Raw genomic sequence first — 26,113 nt, forward strand, 5'->3', positions numbered from 1 at the left:
ACATTTTATACACATGGGTGGCACCGTTCCAGCAGGCAACCACTAAACCCACAGACAGGAGGCTGCCGAACATCAAGCATACACTGGAAGTAAGGGACAGGTTCTCCATTAGGCACAGAAGGCTCATGCCTATGGACAGGCTGTGGGAAAGGGGCAACTGCTGCACAGACCAGACTACAGCGGTGAGCTCCCCCTAGTGGTGTCTTCAGGTAAAACTGCATAAGAAAGCAATAAAAGCAGATCAGTGTCTTGCCCCTCTTCCACCACAGGCCCCATAGCAGCCACATGCTCTGCATCCAGTACCTCTGCTTGCTGTTATTCAGGGGAAACCTTCATTGTTTACTCCCAGGGAAGTCCTGGTTATGTGATGGATACCCAGGTGCACGGCCACATGACCAGGCCAGATTTTTATAAAGGTTCCTACTAAATAACAGCAAGCAGAGTTCTTGAAATCGATACAGATATTGGAACTTTGCATTATACCAGGAATGACATGTATTTGCTGTGACTGCGATATCCCTTTAAGTGCTAATAAGCATTCTTTGACGGTAGGAGGCTGCTGTTTGTTCTACAGGTGACACCTGTGGCTGACGGGAAGCAGCCGCCTCCTGTGCATGTCAATGGGATTTTACGGCGCAGAGCTCGCAGCTGCTGAGAAGGTCTCTCATCGGAAAATCACTGTAATCAATCCAGACAAACCTCCACCGCTGCAGCGCTGAGCAGAGGACTGAGTGCCGCCAGATTGTGCTATCAGCACGCCAAACAGGTGGAAGGAGGTGGGAACCATTATCACAGCAGCCCGCGTCGCCAAATATTACGTAAAAAGTAATGAGCCCATCTTCTGTGCGTCTGTGCCTGTTACACATTCTTTCTGGTATTTGCTTTACTAAATCCATTTTCAGGCACAGAATTCGGAAATTCTGATTAAAGGGGTTTCCCGGGATGGCTTATCTTCAAGATGGTCAATCAGTATCAGATCGTCACTGTCGCTTCGTTCAAAACTTCGGAATAATACTGTATGGAGATTCTGTATAGTATTAGAATGTATGGGCTCCGATGAGCCGAAGTAAGTTTAGGCGCGAAGTCGCGCGTGACTTGGGTTGAATAACTTCGGTAGTTGTTTTTTAAAGTGGAAACCACTTTAAAACTTTAAACCGAACTGGGCTTCAGTTCCGACTAGTACGTCCTTTCCACTTTAAAAATCAACGACCAAAGTTATTCAACCAAGTCACGCGCGACTTCGTGAATAATTTACTTCGGCTCATCGGAGAGAGAGAAGAGACCGGGAGACGAGGTTGAAGTCCTCTTAATATACTGTACATACTGGTGACACATGCTGGTTTCCAGTCAACAGACATTACAATATCTGGAGGAAACAGAGAAGAAACAGACTCTGGTCAATTTTGGAGGCCTGAAGAACATTCGGAGCTGATTTTTGCATTTTTTAAATCTTTTTTCTATAAACATGAGCTGAGCACCATGAGAGGCATCTGCCGCAGAATAAACAGGAGCAGCCGCCAAATAATTCACAGACTCAGAGTTTTTCGGATTCCTAAATAACAGACGTCTCCTTCCTCGTGGAAGTAAAAACACTTTAACAGACTATATCTATATTGCAGACAATATCTAAGAACCTTGTTCCAAAATAGAGGGAAGTGCCACTTATCCGGGACTCATGGTGCCTCCCACCTAAAGCTTAAAGGAATCGTAGAGACTAGAAAAACACATTGGCTACTTTTTTCCAAAAACAGCGCCACTGTCTGTTCACAGGTTGTGCTTGGTATCACAGCTCAGCTCTATTCACTTCAATGTAGCTGAGCTGCAATACAAGACATTGGACAGGTTTGGCGCTGCTTCTGGAAGAAAGCAGCCATGTTTTTCTAAACGTCTCCTTTAATTGATGCATAAGAGAAAAGTGCTGTCAGTGAATGAGAACACTCTCGGTTCCATTCGAGGCAGGAAACCTGTCCATAACTAGTCCTCCTCTCAGCTAAGAAGTGGATACAATTGTATTCAGTCTAGAAACTACAACTCCTAGCATGTCCTAACAGCTGTAGGCTGTCCTGACATGCTGGGAGTTGTAGTATGGCAACAGCTGGTGTGCTACAGGTTGGGCATCCCTGGTCTAGACAATGCTCTGTGAGCTAAACAGCCTGGACTCCAGACTGATACATTGTAACAAACTAGCACAGTTGTATCCAGTCTAGACAATGCTCTGTGAGCTAAACCGCCCGGACTCCAGACTGATACATTGTAACAAACTAGTACAGTTGTATCCAGTCTAGACAATGCTCTGTGAGCTAAACAGCCTGGACCCCAGACTGATACATTGTAACAAACTAGCAGATTTGTATCCAGTCTAGACAATGCTCTGTGAGCTAAACAGCCTGGACTCCAGACTGATACATTGTAACAAACTAGCAGAGTTGTATCCAGTCTAGACAATGCTCTGTGAGCTAAACAGCCTGGACCCCAGACTGATACATTGTAACAAACTAGAAGATTTGTATCCAGTCTAGACAATGCTCTGTGAGCTAAACAGCCTGGACTCCAGACTGATACATTGTAGCAAACTAACAGAGATTTGTGCAGCTGCTGATGGGTTTAGCTCACAGAGCATTTTCCTTGCATAGGCCAGATGCCATATTTATGAAGCCCCACAAATGATCAACCTGGCCTTTTTGACTACAGCTGATTCGTCAGCAGGGAGTGCCCTGATGCACCGATGCCACGGGTTAGGGTAGAACATTTTTTTTGTGGATTAGATCAGCTAGTAGTATTCATACCAAGTACATAAAAGAGGGGTAAGAGACCATGGTAGGGAGATTCGAAGGGCAGTGAGAGAGTGGGAAATGGAAGGGTGGGGAGGGATGATGGCTCACAGGAGAAGCTGCGGACTGTGCACCTCACAGGCAGTGTGATAGATCCAGCTTACAGCAGGGCTGAGCAGAGACCAGAGGCGTAGCTAAGGGATGAACACGGGATGGGGCAAAAAACACATCCAACCCAGGTAATGTCACACCATGACCACTACTAAAGCCACTAAATAGTGACTGAATATTACCACTGTACTATTACTAAACAAAACACTGTACAAAGACCAGTATTACCACCACCAGTAGTAGATTCGTGTTACACGGCTGTACAAGTGATTACAGTGCAGTAAAATCCAGTGACTTAAATAGTTAACTTTTCCCATCTTTTCTTCTGTCCCAGACCAGCATGATGACTTCTTCCATCCATAACTTGTGTCTGCAGAGTTTGCAACAGAGATATCATTGGTTCCTCACTCCAGCATCCTCCCTACCATTTCCAAACCTATCCTGTTGATACGCCCAATTCTGTGCATGTTGCTGTCCCACCTGCATCTACTATGTGGCATGATGTCCCCAAATATTGTACTTTAGTTATGGTGTCATAACTATATAACCCCCCCCCCCCCTAAAATATCCCACTTAGACAGCACCTTTGAAAACGAGAGTGCCAGATACATAGTCACATCTCACCTGATAGTACCAAATACACAGCGCCCCATATTGTGCCCCAGCCAAATATAGTGCACAACATGGGTACAAAATGCCATCTTTTGTACCCCACAGTGTGTTACTGATCTTCTCAGTGTCCACAAAGTAATAATGCTCCTCATGTAGTATTCATGCCCTCTATGTACCTGTGAAACAGTAATAATGACCCTTTTTGTACCCCTTAGAAAGTAATTATGGCATCTGTGTGCCCCCTGGAAATTAATAGTGTCCCTTTTTTTCATCTTAGACAGTAATATGCCCCTTAAGGTAATGATCGCCCATCATTGCCCCCTAACAAGTAATAACGCCTTCTAAAGCCCATTACAAGTGAATAATGTCCACTAACAAAATGCCCGCTGTGACCCTTAAAAAAATTAATGCCCCATGTTCCCTCTTATTAAATAATAACTCCCCTTGCACCCTTAATGCCCGATACACAACTGCCACCAGAAAAAAAATATATATTATACTTACTCACCTGCCTACATCCCCGTAGAGAGTGACATGCCATCTTTGCACCGCTAGTGTCTGGGCTTAGGCGGTACGATGTGGTGATGTCATCATGAGCTGGGACACTGAAGTCCTATGCCCCACCATGCCACTGGGACCGAAGCCACTGCCCCCCCCCGACACCCCCAAAATATAGACGTCTTGCAGCACTTCCGTGAATTTTTGCTGTACAATATCTCTGAACAAAGGTAATGTCCGTTGGGTACCTTCAATGGAGGCAGCAACTGCTACGGTGCCTGGAGATGGGAGGAAAGGGAATGAACCCATCCTTCTTCTCCTGACAAGAAAACCCTGCATTTTCTCGCAGCCACCACTAGGGTGGTATGCAAAGAGTCTATTTCATCTTACAAGTTAGTAAATGGAAACTGTATACATTCCTTTGCACTGAGCTCCCCCTAGTGGTGGCTGCAGGCAGTCAGCTTTGTAATAGAAGAGAAGCAGATTTATCAATGTATTTTTGAGAAATAAAGTGGTCAGAATGAGCGCCATATCTATAGAGCAACTATTCCACTTTTTCCGGCATAGAAGTGAAGAGGTTGACTTTTTGTTACAATTTTTTAAAATTAAAATTTCTTAATAAAAAACAAACAAACAACAACACAAATTTATCATAAATGTGGAGCATTGCATAGTCTGGATTTCCTGGGAGTATGCACGTGTACAGAGAAACTTGCTGCAGCAGAGGGGCCCCCCCCTTTATGAGATCTGTGTACGCCCCTGGGTAACGTCTGGAATTGTCCAGAAAATTCTGTGTGTTCCTCATTGTAGAAGCAAAACAGAAGCAAAATTAAAGATAACTTTGTTTTGATGACACAAAACAGGTTTAGCATAAAAACCAGAACTAAGGCCAGTAATGGGTCCGCTGATCCCATGGGAGACGACATATTCAGTCTGAATTTTTCTAATTGACGCACAGACAAAAAGCAGACTCCGCGCTTAACCCAGATAATCCACATGTGTTTTTCTCGTCATGATTTGTAAATCCTAGTGTTTGTTCACAATGGAGATAACGTGACCATCAGAGAAGGGTTGGAGTGTTACCCCGGCCCTCATGATGTCTACGGCTCATGTTAGAAATCTGTATTAGAGCCTGATAAATATGGGATTGAATGGAGTCTGCCAGAGGACTACAGGGTACACAAATATACCCTTTTTACTTTGTCAGTGGTTCCGTGCCCCAGAAAAAGATGTTTGATCCGATATGCAAATGAAGCTCCAAGCGCCCAGTTGGACTGTCCATAACGTGGCAAGTGCCCAGACTCCCCTCCTCTAACCGACTTCTGATTGACCTCTCCTCCTGACGTCGTCACACATTCCGACTCTGTGCGAGGGCAGTGTACAGCCTGACCTTTTTCTGGGAGTCCTGTGCTGCACACACTTGTGACGCATGTGCCGCACATTCTATGCTGACGCTGTCCACAGTTTTACACCGCGCGTGTGAGATTTCAGAGAGAGGATGCACGATTTCGGGAGCAGGAGACGTCAATCGGGAGCTAGGCTTAGACCACCCAAATGGGCACTTGGCACTTAATTTCCATATTGGGCATAGAAGCACTGGCAAGGGGGAAAAAAGGGTATGCTTGGGTACTCTACGGTCCATGGGCAGTAGTTTTTTAGGTCAAAATGAGCTGATAGACTTACTTTTAAAGGGCTTTTCTGGGCGTTGTATACTAGGTCATCATCGGTATCTGATCGGTGGGGGTCCAACACCTAGGACCCCCTGCCGATCAGCTGTTTGAGAAGGCACTGGGGCTCAAAGTAGTGCTGCGGCTTTTGCTCAGTTCACCAAGCACAGCGCCGTACATTGTATACCGGCTATGGTATAGGGCATGTTCACACTGCCAAATTTGAAGCATATTGCAGTTTGTAGAACAGATTTTTAGCTGAGTAGAGCGGGCACAGGCAGGATTGTTACAGGGTACCCATGTGCTATGCCAGCTTTTAGTCAAGGTGAGGGGGCACAGGCAGGATTGTTACAGGGTACCCATGTGCTATGCCAGCTTTTAGTCAAGGTGAGGGGGCACAGGCAGGATTGTTACAGGGTACCCATGTGCTATGCCAGCATTTAGTCAAGGTGAGGGGGCACAGGCAGGATTGTTACAGGGTACCCATGTGCTATGCCAGCATTTAGTCAAGGTGAGGGGGCACAGGCAGGATTTTTACAGGGTACCCATGTGCTATGACAGCATTTAGTCAAGGTCAGGGGGCACAGGCAGGGGCAGCAATGTGTGCTCCTGCCCGTACACCGTTATCTGCGGACCCCATGGACACAGTGCAAGGAGTCCATACTCCGTAAACCGCTGAGAAGTCAGCGATGTGCGAGAAGAGTGAATTTAAAACGTGGTATAAAACAGGACTTTGGGTGTCAATTTCTTTATTAAAAAGGCAAAATCCATTAATAAAATATATTAGAAAAATTATTTTTTAGAAGCGTTTCCTGGAGAGATGTACAACACAAGTCTTTGGAGATAGCGGTTCCTGAGCGGGTTCTTCATGACGAGACTGAATACTGGTCTAGATCCCAATGGGAACCTGCCATCAGGACTCAGAGTTGCATTTGCCTCTGTAGCGCCCCATGTAACAGACACCCGGTTCCCAACCATAGGTGCCATAAAGCAAGGAACATTCCCAATGCTGAGGGATGGAGCAGGAGAGGTTCAGGAGATGACACAGATATGGATCAGTGGACTTGGACCATCACTAATTTCCAAACCAAAGGTGCAGTGATGGAGCCCGAACCCCCTTCTGGAGCTACTGGGAGGTTTCCTATGATGGAAATTTTTGAGAAGAGTGAAAGGGGTCGATAAATATCCAGAGAGTGCGGCAGGTGCAGCACAGATAGAGCAGATTCCGCTGTACGTATCTGCTTCCAGAGCATGCATGAAAGAGTATGAACCCCGGGCAGTGACCATGAGAGCAAATCATATGACTGTCATGGTTGCAGCGGGCGCCAGTGCCAACTTTTTGCAAACCGGATCTAGGGCAGCAGGGGACACTGAACCGGGACGCTCAGGGGGCTAGTACCCACAGGGTTAGGGCATTATAGAGATTATTTTTTCAAGTGGCCAGCCCCTTCAAAGATAATGCAGTAGATTTACAACTGAATGCAAATGACCAACCCAGCTCTGCTACATCTTTACACCTGCTTATTCTGGGTAACTCTGGCTCCCATGTTCGGTGACTAAACCACAGAGCTCGTGGCAATGGAGCTCAGTGCAAAGAGATTTTATGGCTTCCATTGAGTACAATGGCAACTGTATAAATCTGTATGAACTGATCTCCCCCTAGTGGTGGCTGCTGGCAGCCATGTTTCTAAAAAGGGCAAGCAGACGATGTAGAGGAGATTTATCAATGTATTTATGGCAGTTTTCTGGTGTAAATACATTGAGAAATATGGTGTTCAGAATGAGGTTGGGTAAAGTGGGTGAGAAAATTAAAAAAATTATTGTAAATTTGGCAGAAATTTTGCTGGGCAGGGGGCGTGTTGCTATGGGCCATATGATATTTGTGTATGCCCCTGATGCCCATATACACACAATACAGGAAGGGTGTGTCTCCAACATGGCTACCTCCAGGAAAGGATAAAAAATAATGTTAAAGTGGGTTTTCAGGACTCAAGATAGGTCATCAATATCAAATCAGCGGGGTCTGACACCTGACACCCCTACTGGTCAGTTGTTTTGGGCAGCCTCCAGTGGCAGACACTGTACAGTGGAATGAAATCTCCGTACACTGTGTGGTTTCCGGTGCCAGAGTACTGAAGCTTAGCTTTCATTCACTTGAAGGAGAACTAAACTGCAGTACCCGGCATGGCCACTACACAGTGTACGGCGCTGTCTGCTTCCGAATCCATCCACGGCATAGTTTCCAGCATCGGGGGACAAAACAGCTGATTAATGGGGGTGCTGGATGTCAGACCCCCAACGATCTGATACTGAGGAGAGGTCATTGATTATCTAAGGCCTCTTTCACACGGGCGTGAGTTTTTTTGCCCGGATAAGAGCCGGGTGCGTTGCGAGAAAAAGCGCGATTTTTTCTGCCCAAGTGCAAAACATTGTCATGCGTTGCACTCGCGTGAGAAAAATCGCGCATGTTTGGTACCCAAACCCGAACTTCTTCATAGAAGTTCGGGCTTGGGATTGATATTCTGAAGATTGTATTATTTTCCCTTATAACATGGTTATAAGGGAAAATAATAGCATTCTGAATACAGAACGCATAGTAAACCAGCGCTAGAGGGGTTAAAAAAAATAAAAAATAATTTAACTCACCTTAGTCCACTTGCTCGCGAAGCCCGGCATCTCCTTGTGTCTCCGCTGCTGATGAACAGGACCTGGGATGAGCTGCTCCATTAAATACAGGTTAAGGACCTTCGATGACGTCACTCCGGTCATCACATGGTACGTCACATGATCTTTTACCATGGTGATTCACCATGGTAAAAGATCATGTGATGACCGGAGTGACGTCATCGAAGGTCCTTAAGCTCTATTTAATGGAGTAGCTCACCCCAGGTCCTGTTCATCAGCAGAGGAGACACAAGGAGATGCCGGCTTCGCGAGCAAGTGGACTAAGGTGAGTTAAATTATTTTTTATTTTTTTTAACCCCTCTAGCGCTGGTTTACTGTGCATTCTGTATTCAGAATGCTATTATTTTCCCTTATAACCATGTTATAAGGGAAAATAATAATGATCGGGTCTCCATCCCGATGGTCTCCTAGCAACCATGCGTGCAAATCGCACGGCATCCGTACTTGCTTGCGGATGCCATCCGATTTTCACACACCCCATTCACTTCTATGGGGCCTGCGTCACGTCAAAATCGGAAAATATAGAGCATGCTGCGATTTCAACTGAACGCACAAGTGATGCGTTAAAAACATCGCTCATGTGCACAGCCCCATAGAAATGAATGGGTCAGGATTTAGTGCGGGTGCCATACGTTCGCCGCACGGATCGCACCCGCACGGAAAACTCGCCCGTGTGAAAGGGGCCTTAGTCCTGGAAGACCTACTTTCTATTAACTGCCAAGTTGTCACGATTTAATGAAACACCTTGAATATTACAGAATTTAAGCCATCACATTGTTTCTCGCTAGATAAGACGTTTGCTTAATTAGAAATATTCTGGAAAATCACACCCAGGAAACTTCTCTACGCAGCAGTAATTAATTCCTTTTGATTAATTTTATGGGTGTAAAGTATCTTTTGATGCTTTCGCTTCATTGATTCTGTCATTTATCAGGAATATTAATGCAGTCCAGAGAAAGCAGGGCCGAATTTATTGCTTAAAGGGAGTCTGTCACCAAAATATGACGTTATACGTGGTGTCTAGCACACCTATCCACGATTCAATCGCGCCGGCCTCCGGTCCTACTGTTTGCTTCTGGTCCGACCCTTAGTCACTGGTTTCATGCCGCTGCTGGCGCATGCGCACTACATGTAGCGATGCCGTGCCCACAATGGGCATCACAGTGCTGCGCATGCCCGCGCTGGCGGTGCACTGCGCGCGCGCGCCGGATATCGGCCGGTCCTGTGGATGACGCAAGGGACTTGCAGGGCGGGCCAAGGAAGAGGCTGGGGAGGAGTAATGTAAAAAGAAGGCAGAGCGGCCTGGGCTCCTACACACCGCACCCCGTCCCCGGGTACTTGCGAGCCCTCATTTGCATATTAATTAAACAGCGTTTCAAACTCCAAAGGTACAATTGAGCCATGTAAGTGGTGTATAACGTCATATTTTGGTGACAGACTCCCTTTAAAGGACACCTGTCGGCAAAATCGACCTTCTTAAAAAGACATACTTTGTGGTAGGGTTGATCCTGCTGATTAAATGATACCTGTCTTCTTGTGAAAATCCGTTGTTGCATTCCTGAGAAAAAAAGACTTTCATATTTTATAAAAATGAAGGCTTCAGTGCACCGTGGGGGCGGGGTCACAATGGCAGAAAGAATAAAAGTTTTTTTTCTCTCAGGAATGCCACAACCAATTTTCACAAGGTGTCATTTTAACAAGCAGGATCAACCTTAACCAGCAATATGCTTCATTTAATAGAGTTGATCCTGCTGACAGGTGCTCTTCAACTTGATGGACTCAATCACGGAGTGTAAACTATTATAATGCTGAGTTTTTATTTTATATCGGCATGCATATACAGTATTTTATCTGGAACAAGTTGCATTTTTTAATAACACCATTTAATTGTATTGAATAATGGCCAAAAAATTATTTGTGGGATAAAACAAAAAAAAAAAGCACAATTCAGCCATGTTTTTTGGGTCTTGTTTTTATGGCATTCGCAATATGAATATCACCTCATTCAGCTGGTCACAATGATTACGCCAATATTAAATTTTTAAAGCTTTTATTATGTTTAACTACTTTGAAAAAAAAATACAAAAATTTTCTTGCATCGTCATAAATGTTTTTTTATATTTCCGTTTACAAAGCACTGTGTGTTTTTTGTGGGGGCAAACTGTAGTTTCTATTAGTATCATTTTGGGGTACATGCAACTTTTTGATCACTTTTTTATTCAACTTTTTCACTTCACGAAGTGACAAAAAAACCCTGTTGATTTGGACAACTTTTAGTTATAGCCTTCAGTGTGCAGCATAAAAACTTTAATATTTAAATAGTCAGGCTTTTTGGGACATAGCGATACCAATGATGTTTTTTTTTTTATTGTTTAATCATTTTTAAAAAAATTGTCTCCCTAGCAGACTTGAACCTACAATCGTTCAGTCACTTCTACCATAGACTACAAAAGTATACTATTGTAGTCTATTGGGACTCTTGGCACTACCTATTAAGCCCTGCCACAGGCAAGGCTCAACAAGCAGGTCACTTAAGGTGAATTTAGATGGGAAGATTCTCCAGCGTTCCTTCCTGACAGTCGGCTGCTTGTTCAGTGAAGGAGACTGCTGCATGATCTCCTTCGCTGTATGGGGGGGGGGGGGGGGATCACTTTAGAGATTCCTCCGTCCTTATACAGAATCATGGTTTCTAGGCAGCAGATCACTGTTTAGGCCTCACGATCTGCTGCCCAGAAGCTATGATCGGTGGTGCCTGCATGAACGACAGGATGACCTGATGAAAGAGCATTTCACTCATTCACCTGGTCATCGGCGACACATCTACATTTTGTCGGGAGTCACAGTTCCCGATAATGTGCCCGATTCTCGAGCTGTCTAAATGGACCTTTAGGAGCTTTCACAATTTCCCAGGCTTCCATAAAAAGTGTTTGGCACCTTGCGATATCACTGTTGGAGGGGCTGATTGGAGGTCAGAGGGAGCCCCCTATCCACTCAGATGAAACGCGACCTCCGAGGAGTTAAATGACAGCGATTGGCATGATCTCCAATCGTGGTAATAGTGGTCAGGTATCATCTGTATCACATATGGAGCAGGCTCAACCAGTTAAAGGAGATTGTTACTGGGTACAAATTTCAGGCTTTCAGGGAGGGAACCACAGGTCGTACCTTCCAACTGGCATTGCGAGCAGACTGGAATTCCAAAGCACAATACCATGGAGACAGAAGCATGGTGGTGGTGAACTGAGGTCAGTGATGGCAGACTACGTGGCTAAATGTGTCATGAATAGCTACCAAGTAAGCGCCCAGTGTCCCGGTATACCGTACAGCTTCTGTACAGTTTATGTTAACTCGATAATCTGAGCTGCAGTCCTATGTAAAACCACAGATCATGGGCATAGCGAGGGGGCTGGTGAGCATGTGCCCTCGATGCTGGGGGTAAGGGGGCACTTCTATATGAGTAGTGCCAATGTAATGATATCAGGCCACTTCTGCACGACTCTTGCTCTACCTGGGCGCATAGAGAAAAAAAAGTCTTGCGGAGGAGGGGCAGCCAATTAAGTCCCACTAAAAAATAAAAAAGCCCAACTCAGCTTGCCAAGTGACAAATTCCTCACAACTACACGTACAGATACAGCTCGGTACAAGTTGGAAACATGATAATGTATCATTTACGAATGGTGAAGCGACAGGGAAATCGATGTAATGTGGCGCTCGACCTGGCTGGCTCGCCAACAGCTGCTTACATTGTTCAGCCCGTACTAAATGCAAAGTAATGGAAAGTTATTCAAGCTGTTGACTCCTGAAGAGATGATGAGCGCAGCCGCCGAGCAACGCAGCAGAAAGGTCATGCTGAAATCCAGCGCTCGTGAGATTAATCCCCATAACTGCAAGCTCCAACCTGACGGTAATGTGGCATTTCATCATACTCTGCGTCTAGAGGTTAGCCCGTCACCGCAGCAGTCGGAATGATTCCCTGGTGGAACAGAAGACTCGCGGGTTCAGCACGCTCCAACTACCGGGAACGAAATCCACAGCGAAATCTACGACAAATCCATTTGTAATAAATTCAGGATTTGCTGTGGACTTTTGTAGAGGTCCATGTCCGCTATAGAAGACACAACTTTTTCTGGTTTGTAAGTGTCCATATAATAAAACCAGTCACTCAGTGCCCACTTTAGTGTCAGCCACTACAGCCCCTATAATAATACCAGTCAGACAGTGCACTCTTTAGTATCAGCCCAGTGGCGTAACTACGTAGAAAAGCCTGGGCCCCATAGCAATTTTTGCAATGGGGCCCTCCTCCCATATAACCCTCACTCCTGCAGCTAATCAAGATCACTCTCTCAGATGAGGCCCGGCAGCCGCTCTGTCCGTATCCTACATGTATATACTGCATGTCATGTCACTGTATACAATGTCACTGTATAATACTGTTGAGGGGGCCCCCGACAGCAAAATCTTTCAGTCCTCCTTTCAGGCGGCCCCCTTTTGAATTTGGGCCCCATATCAGCTGCTTCCCCTGCTTCCACTATAGCTACACCTCTGTATCAGCCATGTAGAGTCACATAGTGCCCACTTTGGTGTCAGCCACATACAGTCCTATAATTATACCAGACAGTGCCCACTTTGGTGTCAACCACATACAGTCCTATAATTATACCAGTCAGACAGTGCCCACTTTGGTGTCAGCCACATACAGTCCTATAATACTGCCAGTCACATAGTGCCCACTTTGGTGTCAGCCACATACAGTCCTATAATTATACCAGACAGTGCCCACTTTGGTGTCAGCCACATACAGTCCTATAATTATACCAGACAGTGCCCACTTTGGTGTCAGCCACATACAGTCCTATAATTATACCAGACAGTGCCCACTTTGGTGTCAACCACATACAGTCCTATAATTATACCAGTCAGACAGTGCCCACTTTGGTGTCAGCCACATACAGTCCTATAATACTGCCAGTCACATAGTGCCCACTTTGGTGTCAGCCACATACAGTCCTATAATTATACCAGACAGTGCCCACTTTGGTGTCAGCCACATACAGTCCTATAATTATACCAGACAGTGCCCACTTTGGTGTCAGCCACATACAGTCCTATAATTATACCAGACAGTGCCCACTTTGGTGTCAGCCACATACAGTCCTATAATTATACCAGTCAGACAGTGCCAACTTTGGTGTCAGCCACATACAGTCCTATAATTATACCAGACAGTGCCCACTTTGGTGTCAGCCACATACAGTCCTATAATACTGCCAGTCACATAGTGCCCACTTTGGTGTCAGCCACATACAGTCCTATAATTATACCAGACAGTGCCCACTTTGGTGTCAGCCACATACAGTCCTATAATTATACCAGACAGTGCCCACTTTGGTGTCAGCCACATACAGTCCTATAATTATACCAGACAGTGCCCACTTTGGTGTCAGCCACATACAGTCCTATAATTATACCAGACAGTGCCCACTTTGGTGTCAGCCACATACAGTCCTATAATTATACCAGACAGTGCCCACTTTGGTGTCAGCCACATACAGTCCTATAATTAAACCACTCAGACAGTGCCCGCTTTGGTGTCAGCCACATACAGTCCTATAATACTGCCAGTCACATAGTGCCCACTTTGGTGTCAGCCACATACAGTCCTATAATTATACCAGTCAGACAGTGCCCACTTTGGTGTCAGCCACATACAGTCCTATAATACTGCCAGTCACATAGTGCCCACTTTGGTGTCAGCCGCATACAGTCCTATAATTATACCAGACAGTGCCCACTTTGGTGTCAGTCACATACAGTCCTATAATTATACCAGACAGTGCCCACTTTAGTGTCAGCCACATACAGTCCTATAATTATACCAGACAGTGCCCACTTTGGTGTCAGCCACATACAGTCCTATAATTAAACCACTCAGACAGTGCCCGCTTTGGTGTCAGCCACATACAGTCCTATAATACTGCCAGTCACATAGTGCCCACTTTGGTGTCAGCCACATACAGTCCTATAATTATACCAGTCAGACAGTGCCCACTTTGGTGTCAGCCACATACAGTCCTATAATACTGCCAGTCACATAGTGCCCACTTTGGTGTCAGCCACATACAGTCCTATAATTATACCAGACAGTGCCCACTTTGGTGTCAGTCACATACAGTCCTATAATTATACCAGACAGTGCCCACTTTAGTGTCAGCCACATACAGTCCTATAATTATACCAGACAGTGCCCACTTTGGTGTCAGCCACATACAGTCCTATAATTATACCAGACAGTGCCCACTTTGGTGTCAGCCACATACAGTCCTATAATTAAACCACTCAGACAGTCCCGCTTTGGTGTCAGCCACATACAGTCCTATAATACTGCCAGTCACATAGTGCCCACTTTGGTGTCAGCCACATACAGTCCTATAATTTTACCAGACAGTGCCCATTTTGGTGTCAGCCACATACAGTCCTATAATTATACCAGTCAGACAGTGCCCACTTTGGTGTCAGCCACATACAGTCCTATATTTATACCAGACAGTGCCCACTTTGGTGTCAGCCACATACAGCCCCTATAATAATGCCAGTCAGACAGTGCCCACTTTAGGGTCAGCCACATGCATCCCCTATAATAATGCCAGTCACACAGTGCCCCTATAATAATACCAGATGGGCAACGCACAATGCGAAAGTCAAAGCAATGAAGATGTTTTCTGAAGGAGAGCAAGCAGAGATCCTGAAAACTGGGAAGAATATAAAGTACATTGGAAAATGTCATAACTTTTCATCAGTACTTACCTTGCAGGGCAGTCCTGTAGGTTGCACTTCTTCTGCCTTGGCAATGGCTGCTCATTTGGGTCACAGAAGGTATTTTTCACCACTCCTTTTCCTTTGCTAATGCATCTGGCAACCTGGCGCTGAAGGCCTGCGAGGTAGAAGAAGACACCTGAACACCTGGGTAACACCTTTCTCTTCTAACATGATGCATTGGCTTCAGCAAGTACCTACTGTACAGTAAGTAACAGTTTACAGCCACCACTTCGGACAGAGTCGCTCAGGCTTGGTAGAAATGCGCAGTCCCTACCGTCGATATAACCTTGCACTTTATATCCCATTTCATGACTGCTGCAGTTTTAGATCACGTTTCAGTATGTTCACGCAATATTTACCCAAACCCGTATGAAAGAGATGTGGATTTGTTGAGGATTGCTGCAGATGTCTCTCTATGCTTTGCAAAGGCTGAAATCTGCGTCATGTTCTAGCTTAAAGGGGTTCTCCGGGGATAATCGTTTTTTAGGAAGTGCCCACAGCCTGCCTGAAGATTCAAACGTACTAACTCCCTGCCACTCCCGTCCTCTATGCTCCCTCCACTTTCCATGTTCTGGTCCCACCAGTGTTGACATCTGGCACAGCATGGACAAGGTCACATGCTCCTCTGTGGCCAATGACTGGCTTCAGCAGTGACGTGGCAACAAGCAGCACGTTACCTCTGAAGCCAGTCACTGGCTGCAGCAGAGCATGTGACCATGTCCATGGTCCTGTGGGGACCAGAACATGAACACAACGGAGGCAGCGAGGAGGACTGGAGTGGCAGGCAGCAGCTAAGTACGAACCTTCTGTTTATAGAGGCAGGCTGCGGGCACTTGCTAAAAACGTATTATTCCTGGAGAACCCCTTTAAGCAGTTTTCTTCCAAATAGACTTCAGATGTCATATACAAAAGGACATAAACATATAGAAGAAGGAAACCAGATCAGCTCACTGCTCTAAGAACAGAATGTAACTGTCCGAAATTCCTTTCATGAATGCTCCTGCTAAATGTATTCAAAGTTGGCTGCTCAGGGGCGAGTCCTTGTTCTGCAACCGTAACAGTAGATATGGCAGGTGGCAGTCAAAGGATGCAACTGAGCATGTGCGACCACCTCTGTAGGTGGACGGAGAAATTAAGAAAAAGAGCAAACAGCAGGTGGCGCTATACAGATACATCTTATTGAATAACTTTGTGGCTCTTACATGCAATTGCAAAAGTATTAAGATTCAGACACTGTTTTGAAATATGTCGAATATTTTTTCGTGGAGGGTTTTGACTCCTTCTGGATCAGTCAGGGTTAACCTGCTTGAACACGCCGGACCTGTGCTTTATTTCAGCCTCGCTCCCTTCGTAGCAGTGTTCCTCAGCAGAACATAATTATAGTCTAATGCACATAAAAATACCAATGCGTATCTGCCCGTCCGAGCCGCTGGTTTTGGATGAAGCTGTGATCGGCTGCCTTTCAACGTGACCCTTCCATTACCAATGACCACGAAAAATAGCAATAAAGTAAACATCAGAAAATCAAAGGGGAATCTAGGTAAAGGAAGAGATGTATATGTAGAGAGCACACAATCACAGCCGCATACCTCAGTAGATGCTGACCTTGGTGGAAAGTCAGACATTGTTTATTGGTCAATGTAACAGAACAGAAGTTTGAATTAATACAAATGTATGCATACAGGAATGTAATATCCTACAATAACTACAGTCAACATTCAAAGAAACCGGTAAGAGTCACCGCCACATCCAGACGTAAGGCCCCTTTCACACGGGCGAGATTTCCGCGTTGGTGCAATGCGTGAGGTGAACGCATTGCACCCGCACTGAATCCGGACCCATTCACTTCTATGGGGCTGTGCACATGAGCGGTGATTTTTCACGCATCACTTGTGCGTTGCGTGAAAATCGCACCATGTTCTATATTGTGCGTTTTTCACGTAACGCAGGCCCCATAGAAGTAAATGGGGCTGCGTGAAAATCGCAAGCAAGTGCGGATGCGGTGCGATTTTTACGCATGGTTGCTAGGAAATGATTGGGATGGGGACCCGATCATTATTATTTTCCCTTATAATATGGTTATAAGGGAAAATAATAGCATTCTTAATACAGAATGCATAGTACAATAGGGCTGGAGGGGTTAAAAAAAATATGCATAATTTAACTCACCTCATCCACTTGTTCGCGCTGCCCGGCTTCTCTTCTATCTTCTTCTTTGATGACCTGGAGTAAAAGGACCTTTGGTGACGTCACAGCGCTCATCACATGGTCCATCATATGATACATCATGTGTTGGACCATGTGATGAGCGCAGTGACGTCACCAAAGGTCCTTTTCCTCCCAGGTCATCAAAGAAGAAGACCAAAGACGAGTCGGGAAGCGCGAACAAGTGGATGAGGTGAGTTAAATTATTTTTGTATTTTTTTTTAACCCCTCCATCCCTATTGTACTATGCATTCTGTATTAAGAATGCTATTATTTTCCCTTATAACCATGTTATAAGGGAAAATAAAAAAATCTAATTCTGTGAAGAAGTCCAGGTTCGGGTCTAGGTACGAAACATGCCGATTTTTCTCATACGTGTGCAAAACGCATTAAAACGCTTTGCACTCAGGCGGCAAAATCGTGCGTTTTCCCGCGACACACCCGCATTCTATCCGGCCCTCACACGCGACGCCCATCTGAAAGAGGCCTAAGAAGAACATGCCTTCAGATCCTCCTGAACAGAAGATTAAAGTGGAGCTCTCAGGCTTCAATGCTAAATCCGTCACAAGCTCCCACCCACCAGGTACCATTTATAATAAAGGTGTCTTTTTATGTGATAGAGGGCCCTTACACCCCCTCAGCCACCAGGGCCTGGATACAGCTGCTACTTCTGCACCCCTTGCGGTTACACCTCTGCCCATGGGTCTCAGAGCTAATTTTGACCCCATTCCCCTGCAAACACATGATGCTTTGGATGCTGTAATGCAAATAAAATTGAAGTTCCTCATTCAGACCCCATAAATGATCTCAAATCCCAGATGGAAATCACTGGCATAGGTGCCCTCATAATTTGAGAAAATTTTAAAGGGTTTTCCAGGATTTTTTTTTACTGGTGACCTATCCCCAGGGTATCTGATCTGTGGAGGTCTGACACCTGAGATCCCCGCAGATCATCTGTTTGAGAAGGCATCGGAGTACCTGCGAGCGCCGCTGCCTTCTCTTTGCTCACGAGACACAGCGCCGTACATTGGATAGTGGCTGTGCTTGGTATTGCACTCAGTCACATTCACTTTAGTGATGGTTCCGTCTCGAATAGCTGATCGGCAGGGGTCCCGGGTGTCGGGCCTCCACCGATCAGATACTGATGTCCTATCCTGAGGATAGGTCATCAGTATAAAACTAAACCCCTTTAAAGGGGTTCTCCAGGCTACAGGTTTTGATGACCTATCCTTTTGACAGGACATCAGTATCAGATCAATGGTGGACAGTCAGTACCCCTGCCGACCAGCTGCTTGAAGGAGCCGAGCTCCCACACAACTTCTTTAAGTCCCATGTCCAGAACCGTTCCCAAATGCTGATGAAACTCTGACAAGCTGCCCACTTTAAAGTAAATTTGCAAAAAACCTACCCTCTTCCCACTCCGTGGGGTCATCCTGACACTTTCCCACCCAGAACCGTTGGTGATTATATTATAACTACTATGGTGGTGCTGGAACCACGTGATCCCACACACCTGTTCACCTTCTGCACATAATGATAATTGTCATGTAGACACAGAACACTGTAGAGTCCCTTCTCTGTCTGTAACATCACTGCGAAATAAGTAACAAAATAAATGTATATTTTAGGACATATTCCACTTTTTTTTTTTACTTCTGTGACAGATCAGATGAATGTAATTGTACAGATCAATATAAATTGTGTCCTACACCCTCTTGATGAATATTGTCATACAGTATTCAGATAATCTGTGTGTGCAGCACCCAGATAAACGGTGACACTAGGTGACCCTGTCATACTGTATACAAGGTCTAAAAAATAGTGAATTTAAAACCGAGAAAAACAGTGTCCAGATATGATTATACATCACCCAGATAAAAAGTGTCATACAGCACCCAGATAGTGTCATACAGTACCCAGATAAATAGTGTCATACAGCACCCAGATAGTTAGTGTCATACAGCACTCAGATAGTTAGTGTCATACAGCACTCAGATAGTTAGTGTCATACATCACACAGATAAATAGTGTCATACATCACCCAGATAGTGTCATACAGCACCCAGATAAATAGGTAGTGTCATACATCACCCAGATAAAAAGTGTCATACAGCACCCAGATAGTGTCATACAGCACCCAGATAAATAGGTAGTGTCATACATCACCCAGATAAAAAGTGTCATACAGCACCCAGATAGTGTCATACAGCACCCAGATAGTTAGTGTCATACATCACACAGATAAATAGTGTCATACATCACACAGATAAATAGGTAAATAGTGTCATACAGCACCCAGATAAATAGTGTCATACAGCACCCAGATAGTTAGTGTCATACATCACCCAGATAAATAGGTAAATAGTGTCATACATCACCCAGATAAATAGTCATACAGCACCCAGATAGTGTCATACATCACCCAGATAAATAGTGTCATACAGCACCCAGATAGTTAGTGTCATACATCACACAGATAAATAGGTAAATAGTGTCATACAGCACCCAGATAAATAGTGTCATACAGCACCCAGATAGTTAGTGTCATACGGGACCCAGATAGTTATTTTCATACGGCACCCAGATAGTGTCATACATCACCCAAATAAATAGTGTCTTACGGCACCCAGATAAATCGTGTAATACAGCATCCAGATAAATATTGCCATATGGCTCCCATGTAATGATGTCATGCTGGATACATGGTCTAAAAAAATAAAAATAGTGTCCAGTTGTATAAACAGATAATATCTAACAGGACCTAGATAACTAGTGTCCTATGGCACCCAGATAGTGTCATATGGCACCCAGATAAATAGTGTCATCCATATACAGTACACACACAGTATCTACCAGGACCCAGATAACTAGTGTCATACAGCACCCATCTTTAAGTGTCATATTGTCACACTTTGGTGTGGGAGGGAAACACCACACAAAGCATAAGAGGGAAGGGGGGGGGGGGCAGGGAATTAGGCCTGAGAACTAGGGAAGTAAGATGGACACCTCCTAGTAAAACCCTAACCCAAATCCTGAGAGACTACCAGTAAGAAGAGACCCCAGAGGTAGGTGAGTTCAAACGCAGGAATACCTAGAGTCCTATCTAGCCCTATAGGACCATGGTACTAATGACAGGGACGAGACTACCTGTTCCTCCAAAAGGAAGGACGAACAGGAGTATCCTTCAGGCCTAATACAAACAATAGGGAAATGCAACACACAGAACCCAAACAAAATACAAAAGGGAAAGGAAAGACTTAACTTCAAAGGGGTTATGGAAGCACCAGGAACTCCGCCGAGCTGTACACACAAGCAATCCACAACTGAAACTGAAGCTATTGACCACACAGCACTGTGGGAGAAGCAACAATAAATAAGGAAGGTAAAATGACCACATTAGCAACACCTGAGGCGAGAGGTGCGGCCATTACCAGAAACAACACAGAGGCCTATTGATCCATAAAGAAAACCTGTCAGATCAAACCACGTGTTGCCAGTCTCACCGATCTCCTGCCACCTGTCACGGGAACATCAGTGACACATATTGCATACAGATACTTACAAGAAAAAACTGTGGCCAGATAGGATGATACAGATAGAATCCAACAGGACCAGACACATAGTGTCATACAGCATTGTAATACATAGGGCATATGTAGTTCTTTCGCGATTTTTGCAAAAAAAAATAAAACTGGAATAGCAATACACATTTATTAATATTATATTATGTTATCACCTATCCACCGGATAGGGAATAACTATTGGTGGGAGTCCCACCACTGGGACCCACACTGATCACGAGAACCGCATTTCCAAACCTTGTGGAGCCAACCTGAAATGAACACAGCGGGTGGTCAGAAATGTGCTCGGCTGCTCTATTCATTTCGATGGGAGTTGGAGAAAAAGCCAAGTACTTCACTCAATTAGAACCCCCATAGAAATCAATGGAGCTGCTGTGCTCACCAACCCCCACTGATCTAATAGCTATCCCCTATCCTTTGTATAGGGGATAACTTGATATAAGTGGAGTACCCCTTTAAAACTTTTAGACACTTTTTGGGACTCATAGCTTAGCTAAAGGGCGTAGCTTCATGAGAAATAGGGTGAGGCGTAAAGTTGGTGTAAACTTAGATTAGACAGTGTGCCAGACAGGCTGCAATACACATCACAACCACTGGATGGCCACACATAGGATAGACATCTTGTGACAGAATATCACTAAATCATGCTTTCTTATTTCATAAAAAGCTGCCACGTATTTTGGAATATTTTGAACGGAGAGGAAAGGTAAGAAAGGAAATATCTGTATATTCATTCTGGTAAACATTTGTATCTGTGCCCAGTGCAACCAGTAAGCATTACTCAAGCTTTTAGATCAGGCCTAATTGTAACCCCACTGATGTACCTCGAAGGGACCTTTACCTTCATGCCATTCATCTCTACATAGAGTAACCATTTCTCCATTCTCATTCCTTGTTTCATTTAAACTAAGTGCCATAAGAAGTGGGGAATGAGCCGGCGTAATGAAGTGCAGCAAGGCTTGGATCTGGCCTCTACCGCAGGACCTTGTCATCATCTGGCATCTACCGCAGGACCTTGTCATGTGACAGGGGGGTTAATAACACTAAGTAGCAGCATTACTCAAGAATCCAACCGAAGATGGATGCTACATTGTACAGTTATCTACAGAGAGAATACATATGAGAACTTATAGCAAACCGTGGCAGGATGCATTAATCAGATATGGATGAGGGTCAAAGGCATTGGCCTTCTGTCATGTTGATCATTGGAAGGTAAGAAATATTTTTCTACTGATCAGACTACACAAGATTCATGACAGAAGCTTTCCCAGCCATTGAGTAAGTATCATGGTGGCAATTGATGCAGGTGCTGTGGGGCTCCTGGAGATCCTTTTTAAAAAAAATTTTTTTGTGTTCTTGACACAACATTAAGAAACAAAAACCATGTTGTGAAGGAGGTTGGGGATAAAGAAGGAACAGTTCCTCCACTTTAATGTGGTTACGTACGTGGTAGTGTCATCTACTACCAGATTGAGGCCCCAAATGAAAGAGGTTCTTCAGGACTACAATAGCTGTTTGAACCTGCTTGAGGCTTCCGGCTATTACCTTAAGGCAACAGGTCCCCGATCTCAGTCGGGGAACGCTGTTATGGGAGCAGGAGCGTGTGGCTCCCGCTTATGTACCACTCAGATGCCGTGGTCACATTTGTACCATGGCATCTGAGGGGTTAACTGTATGTACATCCGGCGTGGGTCTCTGCTTACTTCTGCCTTACATGTATGGCGGAGGTCGCAAAGGGGTTAAAAATCCCAAAATTAGAAAATCCTCTCTGCCTGAAGGCACCACTAGGAGGAGCTCATGAAATTATTGTATAAGTTTTATACACTATAAGGGGTTCTCCAGGCTTTTACTATTGATGACCTATCCTCGGGACAGGTCATCAATATCAGATCGGCGGGGGTCCGACACCCGGCACCCCCGCCGATCAGCTGTATGTGGAGAGGGTGCATGCAGTATGCATGTGCCGTCTCCCTTTTCTCTTCCTGTTCAGCGCTGCTGTGGTCATGGTCTTTGCAATAGACAGCAGCGGTGAACAGGAAGAGACAAGGCACGTGCGCACTGCGTGAGCCATTTTTTTCGTACAGCTGATACTCAGCTGTGCCGACTGTCGGACCCCCGCCGATCTGATATTGATGACTTATCCTTAGGACAACCCCTTGAACTCAATAATACAGTCTACGGGTAAGCTCCCCCTGTGGTGGCTGCAGGTAGCCAGAATTTTATCATTTTACTCTAGGCCTATTGCTGTTATTGACGGCCTGTGCCCGCTGGCGCTCCACTTTCTCGGGTGGGCACGGGCCACCACTTCACTCAACATCAAGGTTGTGACAGACCCGGCTGCTGGAGTCGTCTGTCTCGCCTCCCCTGACAGGCCACAGCCTACTCTTGCTGGCAAAGCCACCCCCTCAGCCCGTGATATGCATGCTCACACTCCCCCTCTGGCTTTTAAAGGGTCAGCAAGCAGACCCTTATTTGCGCCTGGCCAATTTTGGGGACCTAAGGCACCTTCCTTTATAGGATGGTCCCTGGTCAATAGGTTAGTTCTCTAAAAGGTTTGCTGTATTAGTTTATCTTCCCATGTACCAATTTCTGCTTGTTTTCCGGATTATGACCTTCCTCTGCCTGACCTGACCTGTTTCTGATCACTGTATTGACCCTTTGCTGCCTGCCCTGACATCGGACTGTTTATCGGATTGCTTGTACACTGCCTGCTCTGACCTCTCCCTGACAATGGTTTTGCCTGATCCCTCGGTGCTCCACACCGGCGTCTCTGACCCCTGTGGGTCAGCTGTCAGCCACACAGACTACTCCAGGAGGTAGCGGACTGGTGGTTCCCCTGCAGCGAAGTCCAGATCCCTGTACAAGGGACTACCAGAATAACACCCTCTGGATTAGCCTAAAGTTAATTCTGTTGGTTGATACAGCGTATCCACACCCACTGCCATAACTCATGTGCCGGGGATTCCAAGCTCTGTAACAAGGCACAAAATGAATTTTTACCACTATAAAGATACAGAATATATCAGTGCAGAATGTTGGACTTCTAATGGACACTGAGCATTCTCCTCAGGGACTATGAACGTATCAGAGAGTATGTGATTACTTTTTTACAATTATTAGGAACGCCCGAAGTCCAAAATCTGTGAAAAATCGAATCAAATGCGCTTTCTACATTGTATTTTCCAATCATTTTCAATATGTTCATATGCGGCAACAAAACTCCGTGGGCACGGTTTACTTTCCAAACATCTTAGCTTAGTTCTTGTATATTAGTTCTGACTTGATTTTTTTTTTTATATAATACATCCAAAAACCTTGTGATGTGCAAAAACAGGAAAATTATAGATGCAGAGCGCAGACTGTATACACAAAACTGCCTGCAGCAAGAACACTACATCAGGAACATAATCAAATCCCCTAAGTGTTATTATATTCTGATGTATGAAAGACAAAGAATACAAAATCAAGAAAAATATGAGTCTATCTATCTATCTCCTATCTATCTATCTCCTATCTATCTATCTCCTATCTATCTATCTATCTATTATCTACAGTGGGATGCGAAGGTTTGGGCAACCTTGTTAATCGTCATGATTTTCCTGTATAAATCGTTGGTTGTTACAATAGAAAATGTCAGTTAAATCTATCATATAGGAGACACACACAGTGATATCTGAGAAGTGAAATGAAGTTTATTGGATTTACAGAAAGTGTGCTATAATTGTTTAAACAACATTAGGCAGGTGCATACATGTGGTCGCTGTTGTTGTCATTTTATGGACTCCAAAACCTTTAGAACTAATTATTGGAACTCACATTGGCTTGGTAAGCTCAGTGACCCCTGACCTACATACACAGGTGAATCCAATTATGGGAAAGAGTATTTAACCACCTCCCGACCGCTGTACGCAGATATGCGTCCGGGAGGTGGTTGCTTTACTCCTCCTGGACGCATATATGCGTCATCTCGCGAGACGCGAGATTTCCTGTGAACGCGCGCACACAGGCGCGCGCGCTCACAGGAACGGAAGGTAAGCGAGTGGATCTCCAGCCTGCCAGCGGCGATCATTCGCTGGCATGCTGGAGATCCGAATTTTTTAACCCCTAACAGGTATATTAGACGCTGTTTTCATAACAGCGTCTAATATACCTCCTACCTGGTCCTCTGGTGGTCCCTTTTGTTAGGATCGACCACCAGAGGACACAGGTAGGTCAGTAAAGTCGCACCAAACACTACACTACACTACACCCCCCCCCGTCACTTATTAACCCTTTATGAACCCCTGATCACCCATAATCACCCCATATAAACTCCCTGATCACCCCCCTGTCATTGATCACCCCCCTGTCATTGATCACCCCCCTGTCAGGCTCCGTTCAGACGTCCGTATGATTTTTACGGATCCACGGATACATGGATCGGATCCGCAAAACGCATACGGACGTCTGAATCGAGCCTTACAGGGGGGTGATCAATGACAGGCGGGTGATCACCCATATACACTCCCTGATCACCCCCTGTCATTGATCACCCCCCGGTCATTGATCACCCCCCTGTAAGGCTCCATTCAGACGTCCGCATGTGTTTTGTGGATCCGATCCATGTATCCATGGATCCGTAAAAATCATGCGGACATCTGAATGGAGCCTTACAGGGGGGGTGATCAGTGATAGGGGGGTGATCACCCTGATCACCCCCTGTCATTGATCACCCCCCTGTAAGGCTCCATTCAGAAGTCCGCATGTGTTTTGTGGATCCGATCCATGTATCCATGGATCCGTAAAAATCATGCGGACATCTGAATGGAGCCTTACAGGGGGGGTGATCAGTGACAGGGGGGTGATCACCCTGATCACCCCCTGTCATTGATAACCCCCCTGTAAGGCTCCATTCAGACGTCCGCATGTGTTTTGTGGATCCGATCCATGTATCCATGGATCCGTAAAAATCATGCGGACATCTGAATGGAGCCTTACAGGGGGGGTGATCAGTGATAGGGGGGTGATCACCCTGATCACCCCCTGTCATTGATCACCCCCCTGTAAGGCTCCATTCAGACGTCCGCATGTGTTTTGTGGATCCGATCCATGTATCCATGGATCCGTAAAAATCATGCGGACGTCTGAATGGAGCCTTACAGGGGGGGTGATCAGTGATAGGGGGGTG

General features: G+C 45.3%; 1 protein-coding gene across 2 annotated transcripts in view; it reads right to left on the reverse strand.

Moving 5' to 3' along the window:
* The window catches only part of ADAMTS12 (ADAM metallopeptidase with thrombospondin type 1 motif 12), a 584,548-nt gene that overhangs the window by 145,473 nt on the left and 412,962 nt on the right, over positions 1-26,113 (reverse strand). For both annotated transcript variants that reach the window (XM_044276409.1, XM_044276408.1), the window contains exon 17: positions 15,149-15,275. In XM_044276409.1, coding sequence (XP_044132344.1) covers positions 15,149-15,275 — 127 coding nt within the window. The remainder of the gene's footprint in view (positions 1-15,148; positions 15,276-26,113) is intronic.

The sequence above is a fragment of the Bufo gargarizans genome, chromosome 1 (assembly GCF_014858855.1).
Source record: "Bufo gargarizans isolate SCDJY-AF-19 chromosome 1, ASM1485885v1, whole genome shotgun sequence".
Classification (NCBI taxonomy): domain Eukaryota; kingdom Metazoa; phylum Chordata; class Amphibia; order Anura; family Bufonidae; genus Bufo; species Bufo gargarizans.